This window comes from Callorhinus ursinus, unplaced genomic scaffold (genome assembly GCF_003265705.2).
Source record: "Callorhinus ursinus isolate GAN/ISIS: 27379988/994484 unplaced genomic scaffold, GSC_fseal_2.0 scaffold21, whole genome shotgun sequence".
Classification (NCBI taxonomy): domain Eukaryota; kingdom Metazoa; phylum Chordata; class Mammalia; order Carnivora; family Otariidae; genus Callorhinus; species Callorhinus ursinus.
Genome location: NW_027397083.1, coordinates 4,029,976 through 4,057,477, shown reverse-complemented (window position 1 = coordinate 4,057,477; position 27,502 = coordinate 4,029,976). Strand labels below are relative to the sequence as shown.

General features: G+C 51.6%; 5 protein-coding genes across 11 annotated transcripts; 3 read left to right on the top strand and 2 right to left on the bottom strand.

The window, feature by feature from the left end:
• Positions 1 to 778: 778 nt before the first annotated feature.
• Positions 779 to 10,405, top strand: PTPMT1 (protein tyrosine phosphatase mitochondrial 1). The gene is made up of 4 exons (XM_025878398.2): positions 779 to 1,292; positions 1,407 to 1,487; positions 4,343 to 4,534; positions 5,850 to 10,405. The coding sequence occupies exons 1-4, from the start codon at positions 897 to 899 to the stop codon at positions 6,006 to 6,008; spliced, it is 828 nt and encodes a 275-aa protein (XP_025734183.1). The 5' UTR covers positions 779 to 896; the 3' UTR covers positions 6,009 to 10,405.
• Positions 8,069 to 12,436, bottom strand: KBTBD4 (kelch repeat and BTB domain containing 4). Of its 5 annotated transcripts, none has more exons than XM_073904601.1 (4): positions 12,293 to 12,436; positions 10,833 to 11,631; positions 9,370 to 9,476; positions 8,069 to 8,929 (listed from the first exon to the last, which is right to left on the bottom strand). In XM_073904601.1, the coding sequence occupies exons 2-4, from the start codon at positions 11,419 to 11,421 to the stop codon at positions 8,069 to 8,071; spliced, it is 1,557 nt and encodes a 518-aa protein (XP_073760702.1). In that variant the 5' UTR covers positions 11,422 to 11,631; positions 12,293 to 12,436. The 5 variants fall into 5 exon arrangements, with proteins under 5 accessions (XP_073760702.1, XP_073760703.1, XP_025734179.1 ...); XM_073904602.1 differs by having other exon boundaries at positions 10,833 to 11,503; XM_025878394.2 differs by having other exon boundaries at positions 10,833 to 11,450.
• A 55-nt stretch (positions 12,437 to 12,491) lies between these two features.
• Positions 12,492 to 17,806, top strand: NDUFS3 (NADH:ubiquinone oxidoreductase core subunit S3). The gene is made up of 7 exons (XM_025878397.2): positions 12,492 to 12,626; positions 12,746 to 12,811; positions 14,092 to 14,189; positions 14,399 to 14,548; positions 15,865 to 15,990; positions 16,127 to 16,246; positions 17,558 to 17,806. The coding sequence occupies exons 1-7, from the start codon at positions 12,560 to 12,562 to the stop codon at positions 17,723 to 17,725; spliced, it is 795 nt and encodes a 264-aa protein (XP_025734182.1). The 5' UTR covers positions 12,492 to 12,559; the 3' UTR covers positions 17,726 to 17,806.
• Positions 17,807 to 18,824: 1,018 nt separating this feature from the next.
• On the top strand, positions 18,825 to 21,098 carry FAM180B (family with sequence similarity 180 member B). Of its 2 annotated transcripts, XM_025878464.2 has the most exons (3): positions 18,825 to 19,044; positions 19,885 to 19,955; positions 20,171 to 21,098. In XM_025878464.2, the coding sequence occupies exons 1-3, from the start codon at positions 18,960 to 18,962 to the stop codon at positions 20,564 to 20,566; spliced, it is 552 nt and encodes a 183-aa protein (XP_025734249.2). In that variant the 5' UTR covers positions 18,825 to 18,959; the 3' UTR covers positions 20,567 to 21,098. The 2 variants fall into 2 exon arrangements, with proteins under 2 accessions (XP_025734249.2, XP_073761005.1); XM_073904904.1 differs by lacking the exon at positions 19,885 to 19,955 and having other exon boundaries at positions 18,906 to 19,044.
• Positions 21,099 to 21,754: 656 nt separating this feature from the next.
• C1QTNF4 (C1q and TNF related 4) lies at positions 21,755 to 25,954 on the bottom strand. 2 transcript variants are annotated; one of them, XM_073904600.1, is made up of 2 exons: positions 25,789 to 25,954; positions 21,755 to 22,867 (listed from the first exon to the last, which is right to left on the bottom strand). In XM_073904600.1, exon 2 carries the CDS (start codon positions 22,860 to 22,862, stop codon positions 21,888 to 21,890), a length of 975 nt encoding a protein of 324 aa, XP_073760701.1. In that variant the 5' UTR covers positions 22,863 to 22,867; positions 25,789 to 25,954; the 3' UTR covers positions 21,755 to 21,887. The 2 variants fall into 2 exon arrangements, with proteins under 2 accessions (XP_073760701.1, XP_025734650.1); XM_025878865.2 differs by having other exon boundaries at positions 21,755 to 23,731; positions 25,789 to 25,921.
• Positions 25,955 to 27,502: the final 1,548 nt, after the last annotated feature.

The window sequence follows — 27,502 nt, the reverse complement described above, 5'->3', positions numbered from 1 at the left end:
GGAAGCCTGCTTCTCTGTCTCCCACTCCCCCTGCTTGTGTTCCCTCTCTCTCTGTGTCTCTCTCCGTCAAATAAATAAATAAAATCTTAAAAAAAAAAAGAGTTCCATGCTCCACCCACTGAGCCTGCCAGGCACCCCAAGTATGTATTACTTCTATGAGGAGAAAAGAAACCTTTTTTTAAAAAAGCACCAGGTGCAAATAAATAAATAGCACCAGATGCATGTTCTACTTAAATGTAAATAAGCAGCATCACAATCATTGCTCTTACCTCTCTGTAGGGTGTGGTTTTTACATTTAAGCTTATTATAATACTTTAATATATTTTCATAATTAGATATTTTTATATATTGTTTCTTTACACACACACACACAAACACTGGGGTTTGGGCAGGAGTAGGGAGCAATGAGTTCTGGCAGATGGGGAGGGTGGGGGAACGGCCGTATCAACCCAGGTGCCCCTCTAGCCCTCTCTGCCAAGATAGCCCCCACCCCACCCCCACGGCCTAAAAGCTTAAAGCCCCTTCTTCAACTCTCCCCTTCAGGGCTGCCCCTATCACAGAGTCTTCCTGGACTGGTCTTTCCTTTGGTGGAATCCCCCGTCACCTGGGGTCGCAGCCCCCTCCCTCTGGCCGGGGACTGGGAAGAGTGGCCAGGGCCAGCCTTTCCTCGGTCCGGCCCGGGGCCCGTTTCCACACGCGGGATCAGAGCCCCCCCCACCTGGGGTCCCAGCCCCTTCCGAGAGAGAGGCCGCCGGCCACGGACAGGGGTCCCTGTTTGACACGCGGTAGAGTCGCAGGGCTCGGGCCCAGGACGCGCCCTCCCACGGCCGGGTCCCACCTGCCGGCGGGGGAATCCCTGGTCCCTCCCCCAGGCCGGCGGCCCCTCCTCCGGAGCCATGGAGCCGGGCCCAGGGGCCCCGGGCTCTTCCGCGGAGCGCCGGGAGGCCGGGCCCGAAGTCTCGGCGCCCGAGGGGCCCGCGCCGAGCGCGTCGCCTTCGTGGGAGGCGGCAGACGACTCGCCGCCCTCGTCCCCGTCCGCCTCGGGGCCCTCCTCGCGGCCGCCGACCTCGAGTTTAGGCGTGGGCAGGTCGCGGCTGCGCCAGGCCGGGTGGGGCGGGATGGCGGCCAGCGCGTTGCTGGAGGCCGGCCTGGCCCGCGTGCTCTTCTACCCGACGCTGCTGTACACGGTGTTCCGCGGGAAAGTGCCGGGCCGGGCGCACCGCGACTGGTACCACCGCATCGACCCCACGGTGCTGCTGGGTGCGCTGCCGCTGCGGAGTATGACGCGCCGGGTGAGCCGCGGCGGGGGAGCCGGGCCGGGAGGCCCGGCCGCGGCGGAACTGGGAGCCGGCGAGAGCCGCCCGCGCCTCGGCGGCCCTTTCTGAGCCCCCTCTTTGCCTCGGCAGCTGGTACAGGACGAGAACGTGCGCGGGGTGATCACCATGAACGAGGAATATGAGACGCGGTTCCTGTGTAACTCCTCAAAGGTGAGGGGCTGGGAGCGGGGCAGGGACAAGGGCAGGGGCAACCGCCAGCCCCGTCCACTACCCTGGCTGGGCCTGGGACGGGGGGGGGGGGGGGGGGAAGGTCGGGGGAGAGGGAGCTGCAAGCTGCAGGTGACGGTGCTCCAGGGACACGTGCCCCAGGCTTTTCCGCCTCTTCAAGAGGAGGGTCCGCCCTCTAAGCTTAAATGGCTGTGGCTGGAGGTAGAAACTAATTGTGAAAGGGAAACCGATGTGAAAGGCATTTAAAAGTAGTTGACAGTCTGACTACTCCTTTGTGCACAAATGTATTCTTAATTTCCGTAAATCAAGTCAGTAACCAAATCGAAAGGCAATTTTTCTATGGCTTGCTGATTTCATTCATTCAAACACTTACTGAGCACTATCAAGCACTGCCTTAGGCATTCACGATGAAGACCCTATACTCTCTAAGAAGAAAAGCCACCCTCCGAGTCCCCAAGTATGTTTATCATAAAACAACCCCTTGAAAAATTGCATAGGCTTCATTTGGCATTGATTTTATTCATATGTTAACGATAAAGCGGAACTCCAAAGTATTGTCATAACAGAGTTCAGACCTAAAACAATTTTCATTAAGTTTCAATACTTGTTTGTGTAACTCTCCACACGGTTATTAGACATTGCACTATCTTTATATAAAGATGTTGCCCTGGGATGCCTGAGTGGCTTAGTCGGTTAAGCATGGGACTCTTAATTTGGCTCAGGTCATGATCTTAGGGCTTGAGATCAGCCCCACCTCTGGCTCCCTTTTGGATGTGGAGCCTTCCTAAGATTGTCTCTCTCCCTCCCCTCCCCATGTCAAATAAATAAATAACAATGTTGCCCTATCTTTATCGTGTTGACATCTATCAGCACTACACAATCATCTTTCTTGTTTACTGATACAACCTGATGAAGAGGCTATTATTTCAACCGGTAGGTTTTTTTGTAACCTTAGAAATGGACTCACATTTAAAATATATTCATTAGTGATGACATACATTTTTAGGAAATGGATAACAGTTCCTTGGATTTCCCAGAGTACTTTGCTACAAGGCCTCAGGAATTATTAGCCACAATGTTAAATGTTCTTTAGTGTGGTCAGTCCTGTGGAGTAAATCACAAAAAGTCCTTGGGTCTGAGGCATTGACACTTGTATGATGGAGCTATATTATCCAACTAGCCTAGAGAAAAGAAATCTCCACGGCAGTGGTTCTCACATTTTTATTTTTTTTTAAGATTTTATTTATTTGAGAGAGAGAATGAGATAGAACTTGAGAGGGGGGAGGGTCCAAGGGAGAAGCAGACTCACTGCTGAGCAGGGAGCCCGATGCAGGACTCAATCCCAGGACTCCAGGATCATGACCTGAGCCGAAGACAGTTGCTTAACCAACTGAGCCACCCAGGCGCCCATGGTTCTCACATTTTAATAAGCATAAATATTGTCTGGCAGTCTTGTTAAAATAGCAGATACCTAGGTACAACCCCCCAGAAATTCTGACTTAGGAACTTTAGGGTGGGATCCAGGAATCTGAAGAGTTAGCAAACTCCCGAGGTATTTCTGGCATAATTGATGCAAAGGCCCATGCTGCAAAACTGCTGTTTTTTGTTAGTTTCATGAGCAGTATGAAATATTGACCTTCACTCAGTCATAAAGTCTTTGGTTCCAACTAAATAGCTTCACTCATTAGCTGGAGCCTATTTGGAGTCTCTTTTTTTTTTTTTAAGATTTTACTTTTTAAGTAATCTATACCCACGATGGGACTTGAATTCACAACCAGATCATAAGTCGCATGCTCTACCAACTGAGCCAGACAGGCACCACCTTATCTGGAGTCTTACAGGCAAAAAAGGGGGAAAAGAAAAAAAAAAGCTTGATATGACAGAGGCCTTATTTCTTCTATCACTTATTCTTTTCCTTTTCTGAAGTGAAAATGTACTAACAAAGGTAGGTGTGTTGTTTTAATTTTAAAATGGTAACTATTTTCTGCCGTGTACTCTCTCAAAAAAAAAAAAAGTGGCAAAGAGGGGCTCAGTCGTTAAGCGTCTGCCTTGGGCTCAGGTCATGATCCTAGGGTCCTGAGATTGAGCCCCACATCAGGCTCCCTGCTCCGCAGGAAGCCTGCTTCTCCCTCTCCCACTCCCCCTGCTGGTGTTCTGTCTCACTGTCTCTCTCTGTCAAATAAATTAAAAAATCTTAAAAAAAAAAAAAGTGGCAAAGAAGAGACTTATAGACAGAGAAATAGAAAACTCTTGCAAAATACAGTAGTCCAGCCCTGCAGCTGGGTCACTGCACGGGTGCCAAGATTATGCAAAAACAGTTACACAACTTTTGCAGATGAATTTTATACAGGTAATATTTTGCAGCTAAAGATTCAAATACCTGGGGGCGCCTGGGTGGCTCAGTCGTTGAGCGTCTGCCTTCGGCTCAGGTCGTGATCCCAGGGTCCTGGGATCCACCCCTGCATCAGGCTCCCTGCTCAGCAGGGAGTCTGCTTCTCCCTCACCCTCTGCCTGCCGCTCTCCCTATTTGCGCTTTCTGTCAAATAAATAAATAAAATCTTTAAAAAAAAAAATTCAAATACCCAAGGGGTACTTTAGGAACATTTTAAATCTTGAACATAATTCTAATTCAGTAGCACAGCTGTTGTTTGATGAAAGACCAATCATGCAGGTCAGCCATTTTAAAGACATCTCTCTAAGAAATTTCTTAAGTATATCCACATTGTAGTAAACCCTAAGCTTCCTTGTTATTTTGCTATCTCTCGGGAGCCTGTATTCATACTACTCATATCAGGCTTTTTTCATTCTCTTTTTTATGCTGGTGGACCTGGTTCCAGGAATGGAGGAACGTAGGAGTCGAGCAGCTGCGCCTCAGCACAGTAGACATGACTGGAGTCCCAACCTTGGCTAACCTCCAGAAGGGAGTCCAGTTTGCTCTCAAGTACCAGGCGCTGGGCCAGTCTGTCTACGTGCATTGTAAGGCTGGGCGCTCCAGAAGTGCCACTATGGTGGCAGCATATCTGATTCAGGTAGGAAAGCTCTTTCTGGACTGGTCTATTCATAGCATATTTCTAGAACTTCAGTGGTGTGGTCTACTGGAAGGCCTTGCTGGAAGGAGCCATGTCCCCAATTTCTGGCTGTTGGGAGGTGGAAAGCACCTGAAGTTTGCAGATAGGCTGACCTCTGGCTTTGCCACCTAACAGCCGTGTGACCTTAGGCAAAAGTGGCTTCCCCTCTCTGATCCTCAAACTAAATGTGTCATGAAGCTTGAATGAGAAAGTATGTCAAGCACTGACCTACCTACAACAGGCACTCAAAAAATGAAGTTGCAAAGGATGTTAACACCAGTAAAAGACTAAAATAAAAGCATTTTTTATAAATAGCACGTTAGGAAATCTAGTACTGTAGATAGTAGTGCTGGTCACTTACAGCTCTGTAGGACTCAAGATTTCTTGAAGTATTTCAGAATAAAGTTCCAGACATTAGTTTCTAGAAACAGAGGATCCAATGGAATTTTGTCTATCACTTTATGATTGGCAGGTGTGAGGCTTTTAAGAATATTTATAAGCAAATACTCTCTAGTCCATTACTCCCTGTTACACAACTCCCAACTTGAATCATTTTTTTGTTACCTATCTGGCCCCTGTAGAACATTTACTAAGTTATATGGATAGTTTAAGGAAAAAGGAAATGTAGAGATAACAGGCCTGGCTTTGAGTTACTGTGGACTGGTATGTGATTTAACAGTATTAAAGCTCTGATCATTAGGATTCCATTTACTGGAAATGGGTTCTCAGGAGGGTATTTTGGACTTGGTGAGAATTGATCCAGCTGGGCTTGAAATCTGTAGTTTCTTGGTTTTGTAGAGTTCTAAACCAATAGGTATCCTTAGGATACAAAGATAACTCTCTTACTTAAATCTAAAAAGTGCTGTTTTCCTAGCCATGATGACCAGTTGAATAAAAACATCTACCATATACTATCTCCAGGAAACTTATAACCAACTGCCCAGCTCCCAGAGGACATCTAATAGGCCTATGCAGGCTTGAATTAGGATCTCAGCTTTGCATGTTCAACTTTCTTTTTCCAGGGTTTGGCAGAGCAAGAATTAGGTAGAAAGACTGACTTGTCCGCTCAGCCTATTGCAAAGTATTTTGGGACTGGTTAACTGAGGGGGTTATACTACCCCCCCATTTATAATATATGGGGCATGTTTTTTAATGCCCCCCCCCCAAAATGAAGTTTTTAAAATAATGAAATTCTGAGAGTCCATTAGCACATTATTAGGTCAAGGACACCTTAACACCTGCTTTCTTTCTCTGATTTCCCAATCCTGTACTTCAGGTGTACAACTGGAGTCCAGAGGAGGCTATAAGAGCCATCACCAAGATCCGGTCACACATCCACATCAGATCTGGCCAGTTGGAAGTTCTCAAAGAGTTCCACAAGGAGATTACTGCAGGGGCAGCAAAGGATAAGACTGGTCACACATCACAGATGTGAAATACACAGATTAGAAAGAACTCAAGACAACCCTGCTTGCTATAGATTCAAATAGTTTTAACAGGACCAAGGGGGATAAAGCCCAGACTTGACATAGCAGAAATGTGCTAAGTAATGGATAATTTTGCTCCTTTTGTCTTGTTTCACTTTCCTGAAGTAACACTGTTGTATGCCTGGAGAGATTTAGTGTGGCTTCAATTCACTGGCTATGGGGATATGGGATGAGGGTCCTTGTTTTCTCGAAGAGGGGTCAAAGAAATCTATTGTGTATCTAACGCTGTGCCCAGTGATATTTAGCACGACTCAAAAACATTTAACACTGGGAAAAGAGGAGAAATACTCAGCTCAGACTCTTTGCCACTGTCAGACCCCAATTCATGGGCCCCATGGGGCTCTCCTCCCCTTTTGGCGCAGTGATCCTGTATGTAGAAAAGGAAGTACAGGATCCAGTCAGTATTGTGGCACATATGTAATCCATTTACCTTAGGGAATCACTCCTTCAGAATTCAAAACAGACACACATATCCCTTCCAAAACTTTTATTTGTATGAACAGTTCCTAGCTCTTGGCTTACCTTAGTGCTTTTAAAAGAGTAAAGACCTTATATATTTAAATTTGAAAAAAATTTCTGCTATTAATCAGAAATAATACTTTCTACTTCTTTCTGGATTACTCCTTGGAGTAAGCCCGAAATAAAACCAAACTGTTGGGCGCCTGGGATCAAGTCCTGCATCAGGCTCCCTGCTCTTTGGGGAGTCTGCTTCTCCCTCTGCCCCTCCCCCCACTCGTTCTCTCTCTCAAATAAATCTTAACCCCCCCCCAAAAAAAACCCAACAAAGTGTTCACTGGGTATCTAACCCAAAGATACAAATGTAGTGATCCGAAGGGGTATGTGCACCCCAATGTTTATAGCACCAATGTCCGCAATAGCCAAACTATGGAAAGAGCCCAGATGTCCATCGACTGATGAATTAATGAAGATGTGGTATATACACACACACACACACACACACACAATGGAATATTACACAGCCATCAAAAAATGAAATCTTGCCATTTGCAACGATGTGGGTAGAACTAGAGAGTATTATGCTAAGTGAAATAAGTCAATCAGAGAAAGACAATTATCATATGATCTCAATGATATGCAGAATTTAAGAAATAAGGCAGAGGATCATAGGGGAAGAGAGGAAAAAATGAAACAAGACGAAAACAGGGAGACAAACCATAAGAGACTCTTAATCTTAGGAAACAAACAGGCTTGCTGGAGGGGAGGGGGTGAGGGGATGGGGTGGCTGCGTGATGGACACTGGGGAGGGTATGTGTTGTGGTGAGCACTGGGCGTTGTGTAAAACTGATGAATCACAGAGCTGTATCCCTGAAACAAAAAATACAGTCTAAAGAAAAATTAAAAATAAATAAATAAATAGCATGTATACTGAGGGAAAAAAGAAAAAAAAACAACACAAAAAACCCAAACCAACAAACAAAAAAATCCCCAGTGTTCATTTCCTGACAGGTGAGAAAACACAAGATGCAGTGTCCTGAATTCTAGAGTTGGTGCTTGCTGGTGAAGGACACCTTCAGCTTAGACCATTCTTCCAACCAAAGCCTGAAGGAAAACTCTAACACCTAATTCTTTGTGGGAAAATTACCAACTAGCCACTTTGCAGGTTATAAAAAAAAGGAAGATGGGGGCATCTTTCCTTCTGTCATGGATCAGAGGTGCCTCTACTTAACATTGATCAGGGAATAGGTGGCTGTGCCTACGGTCTGAGAACTGGCTTACTCAGAGCCATCTGCAGTGAGGCACAGGATTACCAGGGGACGGCAGAGGGCCGGCTGGCCTACTCTTGGAGCAGCCAGCTGAGCAGCATCGGTCTAAAAAGCCCCAAAGGGAACACCCCTGTGGGTTCAGGAAGGACTGAGGTGCTGCCCTTTCTAACATGTGCCAAAAAAATAACATAGTACTCTGATCAGGGCCCCAGGGACTTTGAATTTGGATGGATAGGTGCCAGAAAATGGGAGGGCAGAAGTCAGCTGCTCTTCCCCCCACAGCCTTAGGCCAACACAAACTGCACATTAGTAAGTAGCACCTTAATGCCTCTGGTGACAGTTACAGCTGAAGTGGCAGGGTCAAGCTTGTAGGTGTTGGCATCCCCCTTTTTATATCGGTCCCGAAAAACATAGATGCTCCCATTACAGCTGGCGATCTTCCAGAGGGATGGGGCAGAGCTCCAGGCCTCAGGAAGGCAAAGTCGGGTAAAGCTGTCTAGCAGGGGATTGTAGCACACCAGGGAGTCCCCTTCAGCCACGATGAACACCAGATCCTTATGCACAGCTGCGTGCATGTGACCTGCGAAGGGCAGAACATAGGGCTTCACATGGCATTTGTCTGTCTCTGTGTCAAAACACTGGATGAGTCGGGAGGGTTTGGTAAAGAAGTCCAGGTCATTCTCCTCCCCGCCCAGTAAGTAGATGATCCCGTTAAGGTTGGCACCAGCGGCCCCTGACACAGCCACCTCTAGCTGGGTTGTCTCTGTCCAGACATTATCACCTACCCGATAATAGATAACTGCATTGGAGAGGGTATCCTGCAGTGTCTTGCCACCCAGTGAATATATAGCATCTTTCCCGGGCACAGACACCAGGGTGTGCTGGAGCCGGTCCCGGGGCAAAGGTGCACACCATTCCCAGTCCACAGTGGCATTGTTGCACTTCCACATGCGCCGTGGGATGGACCCTCCCACCACGTATAAGTCTCCACCATGCTTACAGGCTGCAGTGATCTGGTGGCACAAGCTGTTTTGGCCACTTACACTGATGGAGTCATCTTCTGCACAGTGTAAGGACACAGCCAACGAGTGGGTACGAGATGACTCTTTCCCGATCAGGTAAATGTGCACATTCTCCCCGATCTCCTATTGGCAAAATTAAAATCATAGATGACATCTATCAGTTCTAGGCTAAGGCTCAGCTGAGAAGCCTACCCTTAAGGTTCTGGACCGCACACTTGTATCCTGCTCTAAACCTACTTCCCTTGAGTTACTGTGTGCCATTCTGACTGTCCTCCAATCATTTTCTTTCAGGCATTTTATGCTGGGGCAGAGAATCTGTTGCTCTCATCCTGAGCTGGTGCTTTAGAAAAAGTGCTTAGGATTAGTGCAATGGTAAAAGTAGTTCTCTCAAGGAACTTTGTGGAGCTCAGAGGCTGGTGTCTGGGCTCATGCACACATCCTCTTCCCCGGTTCTTAACTTTGAGCCAGAGATGACTCATTAACCAGCTAACAATGAGGCCAGACCAATAGCTGGAATGCACAGATATTATGGTGTCCCAACCCTAAAGAGAAACCTGCCTTACCTTCAAGCTAGTTCTCAGTGACTCTGCAAAAGCCTCTCTTTCTTCTTTATTGAAATTGATCCAGGCTTCTATTGCCTCTGTTGGGTTCTGGGAACATGGAACTCCATCTGTGAGAATCAGAGGAAAGACAGTCGATGGCAATCCAACAATCCAAAAGGGAAATTTAAAGCCACTGTAAATCACTTTGTTGTGATCACTTTGTGAATCACTTTGTTGGACTATCACCGTGTGTGTGTGTGTGTGTGTGTGTGTGTGTGTGTGTGTGTAAGAAATTAACCTAAATTGCATACCTCACTTGCAGGGTCACAATTGTTTTTTGTTTGTTTCCTTTTTAAAGATTTATTTACTGGGCACCTGTGTGATTCAGTTGGTTTAGCATCTCACTCTTGGTCTGGGCTCAGGTCATGATCTCATGGTCATGGGATCAAGCCCCATATGGGGCTCTCTGCTCAGTGCATAGTCTGCTTCAGATTCTTTCTCCCTCTCCCTCTGCCCTTCCCACTTGCACCCTCACACAATGGCACTCTCTTTCTAAAAGAAATAAAATCTTTAAAAATTTTTATTTATTTATTTGAGAGAGAGAGCACGCCTGAGCGGGGGTGGGGGGCAAAGGGAGAGGGAGAGAGAATCTCAAGCAGACTCTTTGCTGAGTGCAGAGCCCCACACTAGGCTTGATCCCACAACACAAAGACCAGGACCTGAGCTGAATCCAAGAGAACAAGGCTCACCGACTGAGTCACCCAGGCGCCCCCAGGGTCAGGATTGTTACGTAAAGTGGGCCCATCACTTAAAATGTTTGTTATGTAAATATCTTGACTCATCATCAATTTACTTAGGTAACCAGTCCCACAGGTACAGGCAAAGTGCAGGATAGATGAGAACATTTATACACAAAACAGCTCCTCACTACCTTTTGGTTTTATTTTTTTTTAATTCAATACTTGTATATAGTTGACCCTTAAAAAACAGGGGTTTGAAATGTGTGGGTACACTTATATGTGGATTTTTTTCAATAAATGTAGTACAGTATTGCAAATGTATTTTCTCTTCCTTATGATTTTCCTAATAACATTTTCTTTTCTCTAGTTTCATTAATTGATTGCTTATGTTATTGATAATGCTTCCCGTCAATAGCAGGGTATTTGTGAAGTTTTGGGGGGAGTCAGAATTATACATGGATTTTGACTGTGCAGAGGTCGCAGTCCTCATCCCTACATTGTTCAGGGGTTAACTGTATATCGCAAAGTACTGCTTTTATTTTCCAGGGTTCTTGCTCTGGAAAGGACTGCCTAGGACAGCAGCTAAATCTCACCTCAGTCTCCCAAAGGGATCTAAATTCTTACCAGGAATAATAATGTAAATTAATACCAGGAAGCCTGAAGATTCCTTTCTCCTGAACTAGAAGCTCCACTAAACATCATACCCAAGTAGTTGAGTATGGTGTGCCCCCTCCCTCAACTTACCCGAGATGATATCAGTTAGTAGATGGTGGGGCAGGTGGAGAAATTCCTCTGTGCTCTGCAGCTGGGCCAGGTGGGCCTTGGCACAGTGTTTGGCAGCAGTGTAGAGCTCTGGATCACTGTGCCTATCTGCCAGCCACATCACCTGAAGGCAGTTCCCCACCTGCACTGTGCGGGCCAAAAACCGAGAACATTCCTCAAAGAGAGATGTCAGCTGATACATGTCTGACACCTCATAAATTTCCTGCAGCTCTTCAGCTCGAAGTTTCACGGTCCCATGGTAGATATAATCAACCAAGAGCTGGAAAACAGATTCGCTGACATCCTGCAGTACAATCACTCGGTTGTGAGCCTCCTTCAGGTTGGAAGTGAACATGGACCGGAAAAAGCAGCTCTGAGCTGAGAGGACCAGCCGGTGGAGCTGAAACTCCCGGCCTTCCACTGAAATGGTGACATCAGCAAAGAGCTCTTCCTCCAGACACAGTTTCATGATGCCCTGAGCCACACGGCCGGAGTGTGACCTATCTTTGAAAGTGTAGTTCACAAAGTAGTTTTCATCCATGGATGCTCCAGGCTCCTCTGGTGATTCCATGGTAGCCAACTTCTCTCTCTGCCAGCTGTCTGCAAAGCAACACCACCCTGAGTAATGGGGAATCCACAGTCTTTGAATCCAACTGTTCAATTCAGGGAGGGAGAAGATAAAAGTGACAGCAAAGTAGGCGGAGATTGACCTTAGTCCTAATGACCTCTCGGAAGCTCTCCTTCAACCAAAGCTGAGTTCATTCTGCAGTGCACTCCATCCCTAATGAAATCAATAAAATTTCCTACTCTGGGTGTTTCCCTAAGAAAACAATATTCCTTTCCATGATGTAACAAAAGGCTTGGTATTTAGGCCAACACGTGAAAGCAAGGCGCTGGATGAAGCCTATGATCTTAAGCCTGGCAAAAAGCCTTACTAACCAAATGACTATTGGGCACAAAATTAGTGAGGCTCTGGGCAGCAGAACCCGACAAAATAGACCCCCGTGTACTTGTGGACAAGGTCCCTCTTCCCCCACGCATGGAGTTCAGACCTTCCAAAATGAGGCTTGGCCTGGGACATCTGTTAGCCCCACATTTTCTCTTTCCTGCTTCTCTCCTGCCCTTCCCTGCTCGCCCTAATGACTCCCCAGGACTCCGTCCCAGAACGCGAGACGAAGCCCAGCCGTCCTCAGCCCGGTTCAAGAGTAGGCCCAGCGCCTTGAGTCGCCTAGGAAACGGTCGCTAGGGAAACCGTTCTTCTCTCTCTCTCTCTCTCTCTCTACCTCTCTCTCTCCCTCTCCCCAACACCCCGCCCCCGGCTCCTCTCCACGCCCCCTCCCGGCGCCCGCGGGCCCCAGTCAAAAGCTTAGCTCGGGGGGCGGGGGCGGGGGCGGGGAGTGGAATGTGGAACCCAGAACCCCGGCCCCTTCCCCTCCTCTCACCCGTCCGGTTCTTTAGGGTCCTCGCCTTCTCTCCAGCCTCTGCTACACCAATCTAGGACCACGTTCACCTCACGGTTTGCCCACCTGTCTACCTCGGTTTCTCACCTGCCTACCCTTTCATTCTGAAGCCCGGAATCCGGAACCTCTGCTTTCGGCCCCGCGTCTGCCCGGAAGAAAAATCGGACGTACACTTCCGCTTCCGGTCCGTGCCCTTGGGGCTCCGTGCCCTGTGGGTCTTGCCTTGCCTGCCTGGTTGCATCCCGGAACATGGCGGCGGCGGCGGCGGCGAGGGGGTGGTGGCGGGGGCTAGTGGGGTCCGTGGCGCTGGCCAGGGGTAAGCCAGGGGCAAGCCAGGGGCAGCTGGCTGAGGCTCAGGGCGGGAGCGGAGGCGCGCTTAGCGCAGGGAGCCCATTAAGCTTCACCTTGCGCTTGTCTTTTTATCTTCCGGTGCAGGGGCCGGGCGACCCTCGGTGCTGTTACTGCCGGTGAGGAGGGAAAGCGCCGCGGCCGACACGCGCCGTGAGTATGTGCGGGCCGGGCCCTTCTCGGGACTACAGGCGGGGGACCCTTCATTCTTTTCGTCAGGTGTTTGCCCCCTGCCCTGGGATGCCCTTCCCTGTGTCCTCTGGCAGATCTCTGCTTGTGGAAACCTGACTGCAGTAGGCCTCATTCTGCGAGCAGAATCGGGCTCTCCCTGTGTCCTTATGTCTCCCTGTTCTGGCCCTGATTACTGCTTGTCCGTTTCCATGATTCTTTTTCTCTCTGATTAAACTGTCAGCTCTTTGAGAGCAAGAAACAGCGTTTGGGTCTTAGAGTCCTGTTAAGATAGTTCGCATTGAGTGCTAGGTTGTGTGTTAGGCAGCTTGCTAAGTGATTTAGCAAATGATTTTATTTAGTCTTCAGAACAATATTATGAGGTAGATAGCATTGTGATCTTCTTGCTATAGATGGGGAGACAATTCAGAGAAGTAACTTGTCCAGAGTCACAGAACTAGTGAGTGACAGAGCAGTCCTGCCTGCTGCCAAAGGCAGAGAACACTTAACCACGGTGTGTGCAACCTATGATGTGTGGGTACTCAGTGATTGAGGGATGCGTGAATGGATGTATGGAGATATATTACAATCAACATAAGCAGATTGGGAGTCAGGAGACCTGGCATTTCCTCCTTTTGGACTTCAGTTTCCTTATCAGTGGGCGGGAAAATTTTTTTTTTTTAAGATTTTATTTATTTGAGAGAGAGCGACACATAGCATGAACAGGGAGGAGAGGGAGAAGCAGGCTCCATCCCAGAACCCTAGGATCATGACCTGAGCCAAAGGCAGACGCTTAACCAACTGAACCACCTAGCCCCCCACCCCAAAAGGTTTCAACTAGATAATCTTTGAGGGCCCTTCAGCCCTGAAGTTCTTAGCTTGAGAACCTGTTGTGAGCCAGGTGCTAAGGAGATAACAGAGAAGCAAACGTTCTGGTTCCCACCCTTAATGAGTTCCTGGTCTGGTAAGAGTTGAGATAATATGCTGCTTTAGTAGAAATGCAGGCGTTGTGAAGGAAGAACCAGGGAATAGCTTTGAGAAGCGGCAAATACCCCAATTGCAGTAATAAGAAGCGTCTTTGTGGACTCTGTAGGTGACATTTTTCCTAAGTTTTCCCTGGACGAGGAACCCTCCACCCTCACCTTCTTCAAGGTTCTGCAGGGAGCCCTGCTGGGAGGCAACACCCCTTGGGAGCCCAAGAGACTGAATGCAGGCGTGGCTGCTGCCTTCTCCATTCCTCTGTTAAATATGCCTTCTCCTTCCAGCCACTGTCAGACCACGGGATGATGTGGCCCACAAGCAGCTCTCAGCTTTTGGAGAGTATGTGGCTGAAATCCTGCCCAAGTATGTCCAACAAGTTCAGGTAATATTCACAACCGTGGTTTGGTCATGGGTCAAGAAAGAACCATGTTCTCAGGGTATGTAGGAGTAGGCAGCCTGGTATGAAAGAAACCAGTCTCTTCTATCCCACTTGGACTTTTTTTTCTGTCTTAAACCAGGAGACTCCATCTGAAGTTAGCTGCTCTCTCAATAGCTCTTTGTTCCTTCTTTTTTCTCTTTCTGTATTTGCAGGTGTCTTGCTTCAATGAGTTAGAGATCTGTATCCATCCTGATGGAGTCATCCCAGTGCTGACTTTCCTTAGGGATCACACCAATGCACAGTTCAAATCCTTGGCTGACTTGACAGCAGTGGACATCCCTACTCGGCAGAATCGTTTTGAGGTCAGTCAGGAAATTTGAGAAGATTTGGTGGGTAAAGAAAAGGCTTGTGTGTCTTAGGGTGATAGCTACCAATGGGAACCATAGGCCTCCTTAGTTTTAGTTCAGGTCAAACAATACAACGATACAAACAATGCCACACAGCAGTTAAACTAGGGCCTCAAATCAAGCAAACCTCAAGTTTGAATCCTAGCTCTGCCACTTAATAGGCTACGTGACTTAAGACATTTTGTTTAGTCTTTTTTTTTTTTAAGATTTTATTTATTTATTTGACAGAGAAAGAAACAGCGAGAGAGGGAACACAAGCAGGGGGAATGGGGAGAGGGAGAAGCAGGCTTCCCACAGAGCAGGGAGCCCGATGCAGGGCTCGATCCCAGGACCCCGGGATCATGACCTGAGCCAAAGGCAGACACCCAACGACTGAGCCACCCAGTGCCCCTTGTTTAATCTAAGCTTAAGATTTTTTTTTTTTTTAAGATTATTTATTTGTTTGAGAGAGCACACACATGCACAAACGGGGTAGGGGCAGAAGGAGAGGGAGAAGCAGACTCCCTGCTGAGTGGGGAGCCTGATCCCAGGACCCTGAGATCATGAACCTTGGTTCAAAGTCAGATGCTTAACCTATCAAGCCACCCAGGTGCCCCTAAGCTTTAGATTTCTTATGTGCAAAATAAGCATAAAATTGTCCCTACCTCATAGAGTGGTTGTGAGGATGAAATGAGATAGTACGGGTAGATTGCCGGCACATGGTATGTTCTTAATACGTTTAGCTGTTGATTTTTACTAATCATCTATTTGCCAGATCTTGGGATCAGAGGAGAAGTAGTACCCAATACCTGCCCTCAAGGAGTCCCCCCCCAACTCTAGTGAGGGAGAAGGACACATAAAGGGCTGACCGTGATAACATATAATGCATGGGATGTTAGATGCTCTGAGAACACAGGAGAGGCACTCAGTTCTGTTGGGAGGCTTTGAAGAGAGAGAGAAAGTTAGTGCTGAACCTTCATGGATGACCAAGAGACCAGGAATGAGCCCAGAAAGGATTGGGGGTGGTGGGGGTCCAGTGTCATCCCAGACAAAGGGAATACCATGAGCAAAGGTAAGCATGCTGACATGCTAAGCTATAGCATGGCTTAGGCCTTCAGAAGTAGTTGTAAATATAGGAGGATCTTGAGGTTTTTGAGCTTCAGGACAGAAGACACATTCACAGGTAGAATCCTAACCCACACTGTATCCTCGTCATTGATGTTCTCACTCAGGGACTCCCACCCCAGACTGTGTGGCCATCTTGGTCCTCCAGTTCCTTTTGCTCTCCCTAGATTGTTTACAACCTGCTTTCTCTGCGCTTCAACTCTCGGATCCGTGTGAAGACCTATACAGATGAGCTGACACCCGTTGAGTCCACTGTTTCTGTGTACAAGGCAGCTAACTGGTATGAGAGGGAGGTAAGTTACTAGACATGTTACTAGATAGTAACTCTAGGCCAGAGTTGCAGAATTGGTTGAAACTATTGCATGCAGTGCATCCTCACCCCTGTGTTGGCCATGATGGACTAGTTGCCTGAAGGCCTTTTTTTCCTAGATCTGGGACATGTTTGGAGTTTTCTTTGCTAACCACCCTGACCTAAGAAGGATCCTGACAGACTATGGCTTTGAGGGACATCCTTTCCGGAAAGACTTTCCCCTGTCTGGCTACATTGAGGTAGGACGAACCTTGAAACTGGGGCAGCAGCCTCGGGGAAGGACTGGCAGGGAACATGGTCTGTGTATTGTGGTGGGTCTAAGAGCATAGCCTTGGGGCGGGGAGAACATAGGCTCTGGATTCAAATCCTAGCATCGCTTTTGTAATCTGGGTCCTGTTACTTAATTTCTTTATGACGATTTTCTCAACTGCAAAATGGTAACAATAGTACTTAACTAATAAGATTTATGGTGAGCTAAATGACGTATGGTTACAGCCTGGTGTCCTGTAAATACTCAGTTGACACCAGCCATTATCAAAATGATCACTTTAATGACCAGGGTGACCTTGAGGACACACTTCGTCTGTCCACAATATCTAAAAGCAGAGGACCATTTTACCCTGCCCTGGACCTCTGAGAAGGCACCTGACAGGGAAGACACTTAATGTTTAGCCCTTGAGAATGGTCAGAGGCAGGATCAGTAACGTGTGACTACAAGGGCCTTATGAAGAATTCCAGTGCTTTGCTTTACCACCCTTGTGCTACAGGTTGTTCATGAGCAGGAAGATGGTCTACTGCATACATAAACAGTGATTTTGTAGCAAAGTAACTTTTTAGAAATGCTGAGCTAGTAGCAATCCACCCTTTCTCTTCAGTACCCAAAGATGCCTGTTTTCTCAGTGTTTTGCATGGTCTCATTTGCTTCTCCAGCTACTTCTGGTTAGGGAGGGCTACTTCCCTCTCCTTGTTTTCACTGTCTCCCTTATCTGGTTTGCCTCTTCACCGCACCACCTGTTTGTCTGTACCTTATCCAGCTGATCCTCCCACCAGGAAAAGCAATGCCAAATTTATTGCCTTGCATCTTGACAGTGATAATGCCAAAGCCACATGGTCTGAACCTGAGTGCTTGCTAGTTTAGCTTCACTTTTCAGCCACTGACTTGCTTCCTAATCCTGGGCTGATGCTTACCATTTCCTTATAAGAGTGGATGGGTGTAATAAAAAAAATTAAAAAAAAAAAAAAAGAGTGGATGGGTGAGCAAAGTCAGTGGTGCTGGAAAAGTTGCTCAGAGCTTATGATGTGGGGATGGTGAGCAGGGGAGCCCGGCTGGGTGAGAGCAGGCCATTTTGGACTAAGGGTGGGATGTGACTTGATCGGTAATACTGAAGTGCATGGAGACTTGCTGACAGAGGCTGGAATAGCACTCAAGGACAGAGAAGTAATGCAGTTGGTGAAGTCACCCATGCCCTTGGGAACATAGGCTCCTTAGCGGCTCAGTAGCTCTGAACAAGGTCTTCCTCAGTGCTTAAACCTGTCTTTCTCTTCTGCAGTTACGCTATGACGATGAGGTGAAGCGGGTGGTGGCTGAGCCTGTGGAGTTGGCCCAGGAGTTCCGCAAGTTTGACCTGAACAGCCCATGGGAGGCTTTCCCTGCCTATCGCCAGCCCCCTGAGAGTCTCAAGCTTGAAGCAGGAGACAAGAAACCTGAAACCAAGTAGCTCCAAGGAAGGCATGTGGATACTAGAAAGCATTTTATCTATAACTGAGCATCTCTGTAAATAAAATCCTTAGGTGAATGAGTTCTTGTGTGCTTACCGGTACAAGTGAAGCTTGACTCGGGAGAGGGTTTTTTTCCCCCCTGTCCCTTAAAGAGAATACCAACCAAGGCATCTCTTTTAGTACAGTTGCAGACATGGTGACCTGCAGGCCTGGATGTACTTCTGAGAGGGATTCTGGAGCTGAGACGGAAAGTTCTCACTGTCCACAGGGCTTAGGATGGGTGTGGCATGGCGTCTCCTGAAAACTGGAGGGCCCTCAACAACTGCAGGAGAAAACCCCTGGTCACAGCAGACTGGTGGCAGCTGACGGGTCGAGGGGTCTAGTGGAACCAGGGAACCCCGCACCCCCATCCCATCCAAGCATCCACAGGGTTCCACGAGCCACAGCTCAGTTTAGAGTCTTGAACCCTGCATCCTGGTCCCCGCTGTCTTAACAGCTCATCACGCTTGGGCTAAGGTAATCTTCCTAGACTCCAGCCAGAGCTGAGAATGTTGTAAGCAAGCAAAGGAAGTCCCAGGGCTGCTGCAGAAGATACTCAGAAGCTGCAGATACGTCTTCTAGGTGACAGGACTCCACCCTAACCAGCCTGGGGTCAGTATGGCACCCGAGGTGCAAGTGCTCAGCTCTGCTGGTCCATGGGACCACGCAGCCAGCCTGCCATGTAGTTGGAGAACCATTGCAATTCCAGAACCAAGCTTTGCAGCTGATGCTTTTGGCTGCCGAGGGGCTCCCTGGAGGCTGGGCTGGGCTGGACTGGGTGTTAGAGCCTGAGCTCAGCTGCAGGATGTTTTGGGGGTGAGGACAGATAGTAAGGTAGTGTTACTGCCTGGGCTCTTTCCTACTTCTTGGGAGGGCCAAGCTAGAGCTATTTGCTACCAAGCACCATTTTTCTAGTAAGCAAGCATCCCGCCCATCTGGACAGGAACAGGCTGAGGGCTTGACAAGCAGGGAGCCAGACTCCTACTGCCAGCAACTAAAGATTCCACGTTTCCATGTGATGGAAAGGTCCTGGGAAGTCAGAGCCAACCCCTCCCTGTTTAGCACTGAAGGCTGACACACAAAATAGGGAACGCCTGAGCAGCCTGCGGTGGAAAGTTGGAGCCGTGCTGTGTGGCGGGTGGATGCAGGAGCAGAGAGCAGCCGGGGAGAGGAAGACTCAGGACGTGGTGGGGCATGGCTGGGACGATGCAGTTCCTGGCTTGGCTGATAGTAACCATCTGCCTTCTCCCTGGGGTGACTACAACCCAGCACCGTCCAGGTACCAGGGCTTTAGGGTGGCGTGGATGGGAGCCAAGGAATGCTGCTGGCTGATAGCAGCTAAAGTCGGTTCTATCTGAACGTAGCGGGGCGTAGGCACTGTGGGCGTGGTACCAGATTAACCTATGCAACAGGGGTAATAGTCTGGGCTCCAACCCTGGAACCAGAAAGTCCCAAGTGAAGGGAGGTAGTTCCAGGTGCCCTCAGTGCCAGCCCTGGACAGAGGTGGACAGTGGCCTTATTCTAGATGTGCAAAGCAGGACCTCTGGACCTGCCCTGGGCTTGGGACCGTCATTCTAAGGGCTGGGCGGCACACCAGAGTGTGAGATGAAGGAAGCTGCAGCAAACAACCTGCCGTGCCTGGCTTCCCTGCCTTTTGCATGATCACTACTGAGGAGCAAGGAAGGAGTAGATTTCTTCCTAAAGGGGTCCTTGACCCTTGGGGAGAGTCACTGGCACTGTTTTAGGTCACATTGTCCCAGAGGATTATAGGGAGGGGAAGTGGGAAGTGAAGTGTCTTGTGACCCAATGGTCGAGTTCTCTGCCAAGGGAACTGTAGAAGTTCAAGGAGGAGTCCTGGACATTTGCTGAGGTGGTATCTGGGTTTGGGATGATGATTTGGGGATCACAAGACCTATGCCTGGGAGGCTGAATGTCAATGTGCATGCGTGTGTGTATGTGTGTGTGTGTAAGGGAAGGGGGACATGGGATGGCATTCCTGCTCTTTTGTAGATAGAAGAACCTCTAGGCATTCCTACCAAATAGCTAAGGGGCACTTCTGGAAGGCTGGGGTATTCAGGGTGGAGCTTGGCAGGGGCCTGACTCCTTTCTGCTGCCCCAGGGCAGCCCATGGACAGCGCCAGCGTGGGAGGTGGCCTGCAGGAGCCAGAGGCCCCGGAAGTGATGTTTGAGGTCTTTCCTCCAGCCTGGGATATGGGGGAGGGAGTGTCCAGAGGTCCCTAAGCTTAGGGTTGGGAAGGGGGGATGTCTCAAGCTAGCCCTGCTGGGTGGGGGGGGGTGGGAGGGTAACCCAGCATGGGTCCTACTGCCTGCTTATGCCCTCCCTGGCCCACTCTTGTTCCCTGCCCTGCCCTGCCCTCCCACCCCTTACATGGCTCCCCTTGCAGCTGCTCTGGGCTGGGCTGGAGCTGGATGTCATGGGGCAGCTGCGTATCCAGGACGAGGAACTGGCATCCACACACCCAGGCCGCCGACTCAGGCTCCTCCTGCAGCAACACGTGCCCAGTGACTTGGAGGGTGCCAAGCAGCGGCTGCGGCGGTTCCAGGACCTGCGGAAAGGGCCTCCTCTTAGCCCTTGGGACTTTGAACATCTGCTCCTCACAGGCCTGTCCTGTGTCTACCGGCTCCATGAGGCTAGTGAGGCTGAAGAGAGAGGTCGCTGGGCTCAGGTCTTCGCCCTGCTGGCACAGGAAACACTCTGGGACCTGTGCAAGGGCTTCTGCCCCCAGGGGCAGCCCCCATCTTTGGGGCCCTGGGCCTTGATCCTTGACCCCTTTCCCTGACTCTCCCCTTCCACCTGCCAACCCACCACTGCCCCCCAACTTGTGGCCCAAGCCAGACCCAGCCTGGGCAGTGGCTTTCATCTGGCACGTGGTCCTTCCCACTGTGTTCAGGTCTCTGGGCTTGGATTGTACCCTGAACGCAGTTTACCCCTGCCCCATTTTCTTCCCTGAGCCCTGGTGGGCTAAGAGCCTGGGTCTCAGGACACAGGCACAGAGCTAAAAGCAGGAATTGCAGGTATGTGTTGGGGTTAGGGTTGAGAAGTGTGTTCAAGGATGCTGAAAAGAAAGCTGCCCCCAAGGAAGGCCAAGTCCGACGTTCCAAGTCCTACCCTGGCAGTCTGTGACAAGTCCTGCGGAATCTGTGGGAACCTTGTGAATGCCCAGCACCCAGTCCTAATTTACATACCCTTTTAAATCCCAACCAATGCTCTGGAGTCCCTGTGCCCCAAGTTCCCCATCTGCACTAGAATAGACTGGACATTTTTAGTCTGTTGGAGGAATGGAGGAAAGCAGGTGGAAGAACATTACCTTTCCTTGGTGGGGGTGGGGCGGGGTGGGGAGGGAGCAGGTTTTTTGGTCCATCTCAACAAGTCTCAGATGAACACCTCAGAGGGGAAGGGAGGCTGCGAGGGAAATGATTGAGAGAGACAAGCTGAGTCTGGCTGGTGTAGTCCTCCTGATCCTGTGTAGCTGTCCCATAAAATGTTTTGTTCTGGTCTGCAGCCTGTGCCCTTTTATGCCAAAGTTAAGTTGTTTAACCCCTGCCCTGGGCGATTCACCCTCCCCGTTGTGGAAGGGCAGGAGTTGGAACAACCAGGTATCAGTGTCTCATCCCACACACACCCTGCTAGAAGAAAGACTGTTCTGTTTCCTTGAATCCCGTATTCCCAGAAAGGGAGCAGGGTGTGGTCCCTTGTCACAAGAAAGAACCAGCTGGACCCTAAGCGACATGGTAGGTCAGTGGGAAGGAGGCAGAGGGACTGACTAGAAAGTAACGTGAAGGGGAGTCCCGCAAGGGGCTGGTCGAGTCAGGTTCAGTTCAAACTCCCATCTCCTCGCCCTCGCCGGGCCTGACCAAATCCTGCCCTCGGCCCTCCGACCCCCACCCCCGGTCTGCAGTAGTCAGTGCCTTCCCGCCCCGCCCGAGGCCACAGCGTCGCAGACAAGACAGGGCGCAGGACCCCAGGCGGACAGGCGCCGGCGCAGGCCCACTTTATTGGCAGGGTCAGCCGCACTGGGCGGGCCGTCATGCTCGCGCCGGCCGGCCGTTCTCGGCATGCACGCCCCGGGCCGCCGCTGGGCTCCTCTCCCCGGGCGGGGCTCAGAGCTCCGGGGGCCCGAGGCCCGGCGGGCCGGCGGGGGCGAGGTCGGGGTACACCAGGAAGCCGGAGAAGGTGATGTACTTTCCGTGGTTGCTGTAGGCGCCGTAGCCGTCGTGGTCGTGGCTGAGCAGCCAGACGGCGTCGCCGCGCCGCAGCGCCAGCATCACGCTCTGGCTCTGCATCTCGCGGCGCCGCGACGCGCCGTCGTCGTAAATCATGGCCTGCACCTCGTCGCGGTTCTTCATCAGCTTCACGGACAGCGTCTTGCGCGGCAGCTTGCCCAGCGTGAAGGAGAAGAAGTAGGCGCCCGGCAGGCGGCAGCGGAACACGCCGGCCGCCGCGTCGAAGTCGCCGCCGATGTTGACGAGCTCCGTGTCGAAGGCGAGCGGCCGGTGCCGCGGCCCCGGGCCCGCGTCCGAGCCCACCAGGCTGCGCGTGCGCGCCGCCGAGAAGGCCGAGCGCGGCTCGGGGGGCGCGGGCGGCCCGCGCGCAGGCGCGTCGGCGTCGGCGTACACCAGGTAGCCGCTGAAGGTGGCGCCCGGGGCGCCGAGCGCGTACTGCGGGGCGCCGTGCAGCCGCAGCCACACCGTGTCGCCGTAGTCGAGCTGCAGCATGGCGCTCTGGCTGGCGGCGCGCCGCGCGCCGGGCCGCCGCTGCTCGTCGAAGGCCAGCGCCTGCACCTCGTCGCGGTTGCGCACCAGCATCACCGACAGGCTCTTGTGCGGGGCCTTGCCAGCCGTGAAGGAGAAGAAGTAGGCGCCGGGCACGCGGCAGCGGAACTGGCCTGTGGCCGCGTCGAAGTCGCCGCCGATGTTCACGTACACCTTGTCGAAGGTCACCGCCATCTCCGATGTGCCCTCCAGGGGGGTGGTGCGTGCGGCCGAGAAGGCCGAGCGCAGCTCCGTCGAGCCCGGAGCCGGCCCCAGGGCCCGGCAGGCGGCAGGGCCCAGCAGGCCCAGCAGGAGCAGCAGCATGGCGCCTGGGAGGGGAGGCAGAAGGGGAAGGAGAGGGGGCTGTGCCAGGGGCGGCCCCCAGATGCCCCGAGTTCCGAGACTGGGAGACGCGTTACTTTCACAGCTCTGCCCCTGACCCACAACTAGGACTCGGTTTCCTACACACTTGGACTATGTCAGCGGTTCTCAAGCTTCAGCGGGCCTCAGTGTCATATAGAGGGCTTGCTGGAACACACGTTGTTGGGCCCCCGCCCCCAGAGTTTCCATTCATTTGGTTTAGGAGGAGGCTTGAGAGTTTGCATTTCTCACAAATTCCAGGTAATGCAGATGCTGCTGGTCCAGGGACCACACTTTGGGAACCAGAAGATTAGGCCAGTGATTCTCCTTTTTTTGTAAGAAACGAACCCCCTTCTCAAGTGAAAGCTCACACACCTATACCACAGATACAAGCAGAAATGCTTTGGTGGAAGGGGCCTATATAGCCTGTCGCTGGGCTTCCCCCCTCCCCACCTTGGCACCACAGAGGGTGGTCAGGGCGTCTGAGTTTCTTTCAGCCTGGTTTGCTGAATTTTCCTGTGGCTATTCTATGGACCTTGGCCTGCCCCTTACTCAGGCACTAGTTCTTTGTACTGATGGCCACTCTTTCAGCCCCCATATGGACAGGAAGAGAGATAGCTGCTCATTGACCCCTTTCCTGGCCTTTGACCCACAAGGGTCAGCCGCCACTCTGGACCTCTGGACTCCCCGGGGGGGCCCTTCTTGCAGTAAAGAGGCCAGAACAGTTGGGCTTTGACCTAGCTCCCTCCCCGTGAAATCACAGTAAGAGACAGTGACTCTTTCCTCTGGGCTTGAGGGCTGGTCACTGAGCAGAAGGAGAGAACCAGGGGCTCCTGTGAATAGAGAAGGAGAGCAACAGTTGCAGCAAGGCTTTGGCAAGACTGTGAGGTCAGCAGCTTTGTTCCTCAGTAGTGGTGGAGTGAAAGACTGGCAGCTCGACCTGGGCTCATTTCCTGGCTCTACCACTTAAATGCTGTGAAACCTTAGGCAAATTCCTTAACTTCTCTGGGCATGGCTTCTTTTATGTAAATGGGGAGACCTGCCCCAGTCTTACTGTGAGGATGCTCTGAGATAGCAGGTGCAAACACCATTTGTGAATGGCAGTGTTGCCCAGGTGTGCAGATGCTTCTCTTCTTGGCCTTGAGAAGAGTGATCTGATAGAGTTCTTGACATAAGGAGTTAGGGACTCAGTAACTCTTACCCCTGGGAGCTTGTGAAAGCAATGCTTAACTCCATCATGCTTCTTAGTAGGGCATAGGCTTTGGGGCTTGAATACCCAAAGGCCCTGAAGTAGAGACAAAGTAGGAAAGAAAATGAGCTGGCAACAGCCTGGATATGGGCTTCTCTGGGAAGGACCCTGGGAGTGTGTGTAGCTCTGTGTCTCTTAGAGACACTGGGGGCTTGCTGAGAAGGGCTGCCAGGGGCAGATGCACCCTACACAAGGACATTCACCTTCGGGTAGGTGGGCACTGGAATCTAGCTCACGTTCTACTTGCCCCACAGTGTGGAGCTGCTGCACCTGGGGAAAGTGTGCCTTTTTCTAATTTTCATAATAAAGACCCCAAGTCCCTAACCCAGCTGAACCTTCTCTCCCTCCAGAGGAGGGACCTTTTGTAATTCCTACAAAGGCACCCCATGGGCTAGCAGATACCTTTGATGAGGGCAGGGAGGAAGGAGGGGACCCATCTACAGTGATGACGATTGCACCTCCTGAGTATTCCCTTTCATTAAGCTCTTTGGGCACATCTGGTCTCCCGGCAAACCTTCGAGACAGGTGGGCCCTCTCCCACTTTATAGATGAGAAAGTCAAGGCCCAAACAGGGGAAGCATTTTGGCCCAAGGTAATCATGCACACTGAGGCAACCTTGAACCAAGGTCTTTTGATTCCAGATTCAGTACACCCTCCTCTCCCCCATCTATTCCTCATAGACACAGATATTTCCAGCCAACCTGTCCTTAGCCTCAGTTTCCCTTTTTTGCAAAAATAGGAGGGGAGATAAGTGGAATGAATCTTGGGATCCAGGGTGAAAGAGAAAGAAAGCAAAAAGCAAATAAAACCAATGAAACAAGAACTCTAGCGTTTTGCCTTCTAGGAGTGTGGGAACATCTCAACTCCTTCCGACCCTGCTCGTCTCCCTTAGCAGGTCCTGCCCCAGAAGCACCTGCCCACCCTACCTTCAGCAATCTCCCTGCAGAGTCTGGTGCACCCCACGAGGGCCAGAGGGTCCTCCGTGTGTTCAGTACCCAGCCTCTGCCCATTTCTCACCCAGCACTGCCATTTCCCAGATCCCTAAGTCCCCATCCTTCCTTAAACCCCCTTCCCTGGTCAGGTCAGAGGTGGGAGGGTGTCAGGTGGGCCTCATAGCTCCGGGAAAGGAAATGGCTGTTCCTAGCTCTGTCCAGGTGGGGCTCAAAATAGTCATCTTCAAAGAGACAAAACTGGGACACGGAGACCTAGGCAGACCCAGAGCCCCGGAACCGACGCGGGAGGTGCCGCGGTGTCAGGCGAAGGCGATCTCGGAGCCCCGCTCCCCGCCAAACCGCACTCCCCAATTACCCCCTCCTTCAAGCCTCGCCGGAGCCTCCTCCCACCCTGAAAGCCCCTCATGTTCCCAAGAAGATAAGTCCCCGTTTTACAGAAGCCACTTAACCCTTCCTCCTGAAAAAAGAAATCCCTCAGGAGGGGATACCCTAGAGCTCCCCCACCCCCCGCCCCCATGCCAACCTTCCTTCATCCATCCCTTCCGAGTGAAAGCCCTTGAGCCTCTTTCATGAAAAAGCTCTCCGGTCCTCCTCTCAGCGAACAAGGAGCCCGATTCCCCTGCGCCTTCGCCCGCCCCCGCTTCCACACGGGAGAAAGCTTGGCTCCCCGGCCCTGAGCTGCCCTCACCTGGCTGGGGGCGGCGGGCGGGTCGGGTCCGCCTCGAGCCCGCGATCCGGCTCCGGGCTCCGGGCTCCGGGCTCCCGGCTCCGAGCGGGCGCCGGGGCTGCGCACTGACCGCCCGCGCTGCGGCGGGGCCCGGCCTGGCGGGGGCGGCGGCGGCGGCGGCGGCGGCGGGGCGCTGGGACCCCGGGACCCCGGGGCGGGCGCGGGGCAGCGAGGCGTCAGGGAACGAGGACAGCTAAAGAGCGAGGCGAGCTGACCGGCGCGAGGAGCGGCGGGAAGGGGGAGAGGGGAGGAGAAGGGAGAGGGAGGGGCGCGCCGAGGAAGGGGAGCCGCGCTGGGCCTAGGGGCACCGCACCGAGGAGGGCCCTGCGCAGGCTGCGCCCCGCCCTGGGCTCTTCCTCCTCCGTGACCTCCCTGGAGCTTCATCCTCTGGCTCCACAGAACACGCACCATCAAGCCAAGTTAGCAGGCGGGGAAACTGAGGCCGGAGGTAGAGGACAAACTGCGGGTGGCCCAGGGCACTCCCCAGACCGGCCTCCTCCCCGGTTTGAGGAGAGGGGACTGCCGCAGAACGCCCTGGACAAGCCCCCGGGCGGCAAGGACAGTGGAAGGTGAGGTTTTGTCTGGGCCAGATGTCCGGGCTGAGTGGCACTGGGGGAGGGGGTCTGAGGGAAGAGAAGGGTAAACGGGTCAATGTCACCAGTAGAGAAAGCGCTTGAAGTGACCTAGTTTCTCTTCCTTGCTTCTGAATCTGAAAATGCCCGTAGTTGGTTAGGAAGGAAGGAGGGAGACCATGCCCCCAGACCTCGGAGGGTCAGCCTCGGTCCCCTGGGGAGGGGATGCAAAGGAAGGGCCTCCTTGGGGCAGAATTGAGGTTTGGCTGAGTACACTGCTTCCCTGGTGCCCACACGAAGGAAGAAGGTTGAGAGAGGCACTGGGAGGGCTCGGAGGGCCTGGTGGGGAGGGACACGGACACCCTGCCTAGCTGGGGCTAGGGTAGCAGGATCCGGCCAGACATCAGGGCTGGGAACAGTGGTCTTCCCGCCCCAGCACTCATCAGGGCCCCCCATGGCCTCCACTCTGGGTTTTGACCCCTGCAGCCATCTCGGCCTCCCTTCATCAGGGCTGCTGTTGTCTTCCAACAGCTGTGGGGGTCTCTCCTGCCTGGGGGCGGAGTCTCACCCCCCCCACCCCCCCCACCCCCCCGGGCCTGGCACTCAGTAGATGTTGACTGAGTGGATGGCTCTCATGTACCAGGAGCTGGTGCCCTCCATCTGCCCCTGGTTGATGCCAAAGGCCTCCACTCTGGTCCCGGCTCTGCCACAGACCAGATGTGGGTGGACACAGAGAAGCCTGGCACCCTGGAAAGCCCTCTGCCCTCTGGAGCTTTCCTTTTGCAACTCTCAAAAGTTATGTGACCCCAGTCAGTCTGACGCAGGTTAGTCCTCATGAAGGCGTCAATAATGATGATGGGCTCGTTAAATTTCCTTCAGGGTGTTAGGTGAAGGATGAGGAATATGTGCCTCAATGGAAGGAAATGAATGGAGGCATTTCAGGCTGGGCACTAGGGGTATTTGGGGCCTAGGGTGAAGTACTTGTCTAGCCCCAGTTAGATCATGACTGTCTCCTTCACCAGTTTCAAAAGCTTGGGTCATGGGCCTATGGGAAGTCATGAAGCAGGGTGAGGGTGGGATGAGTCACGCAGGGATGTGGCCAG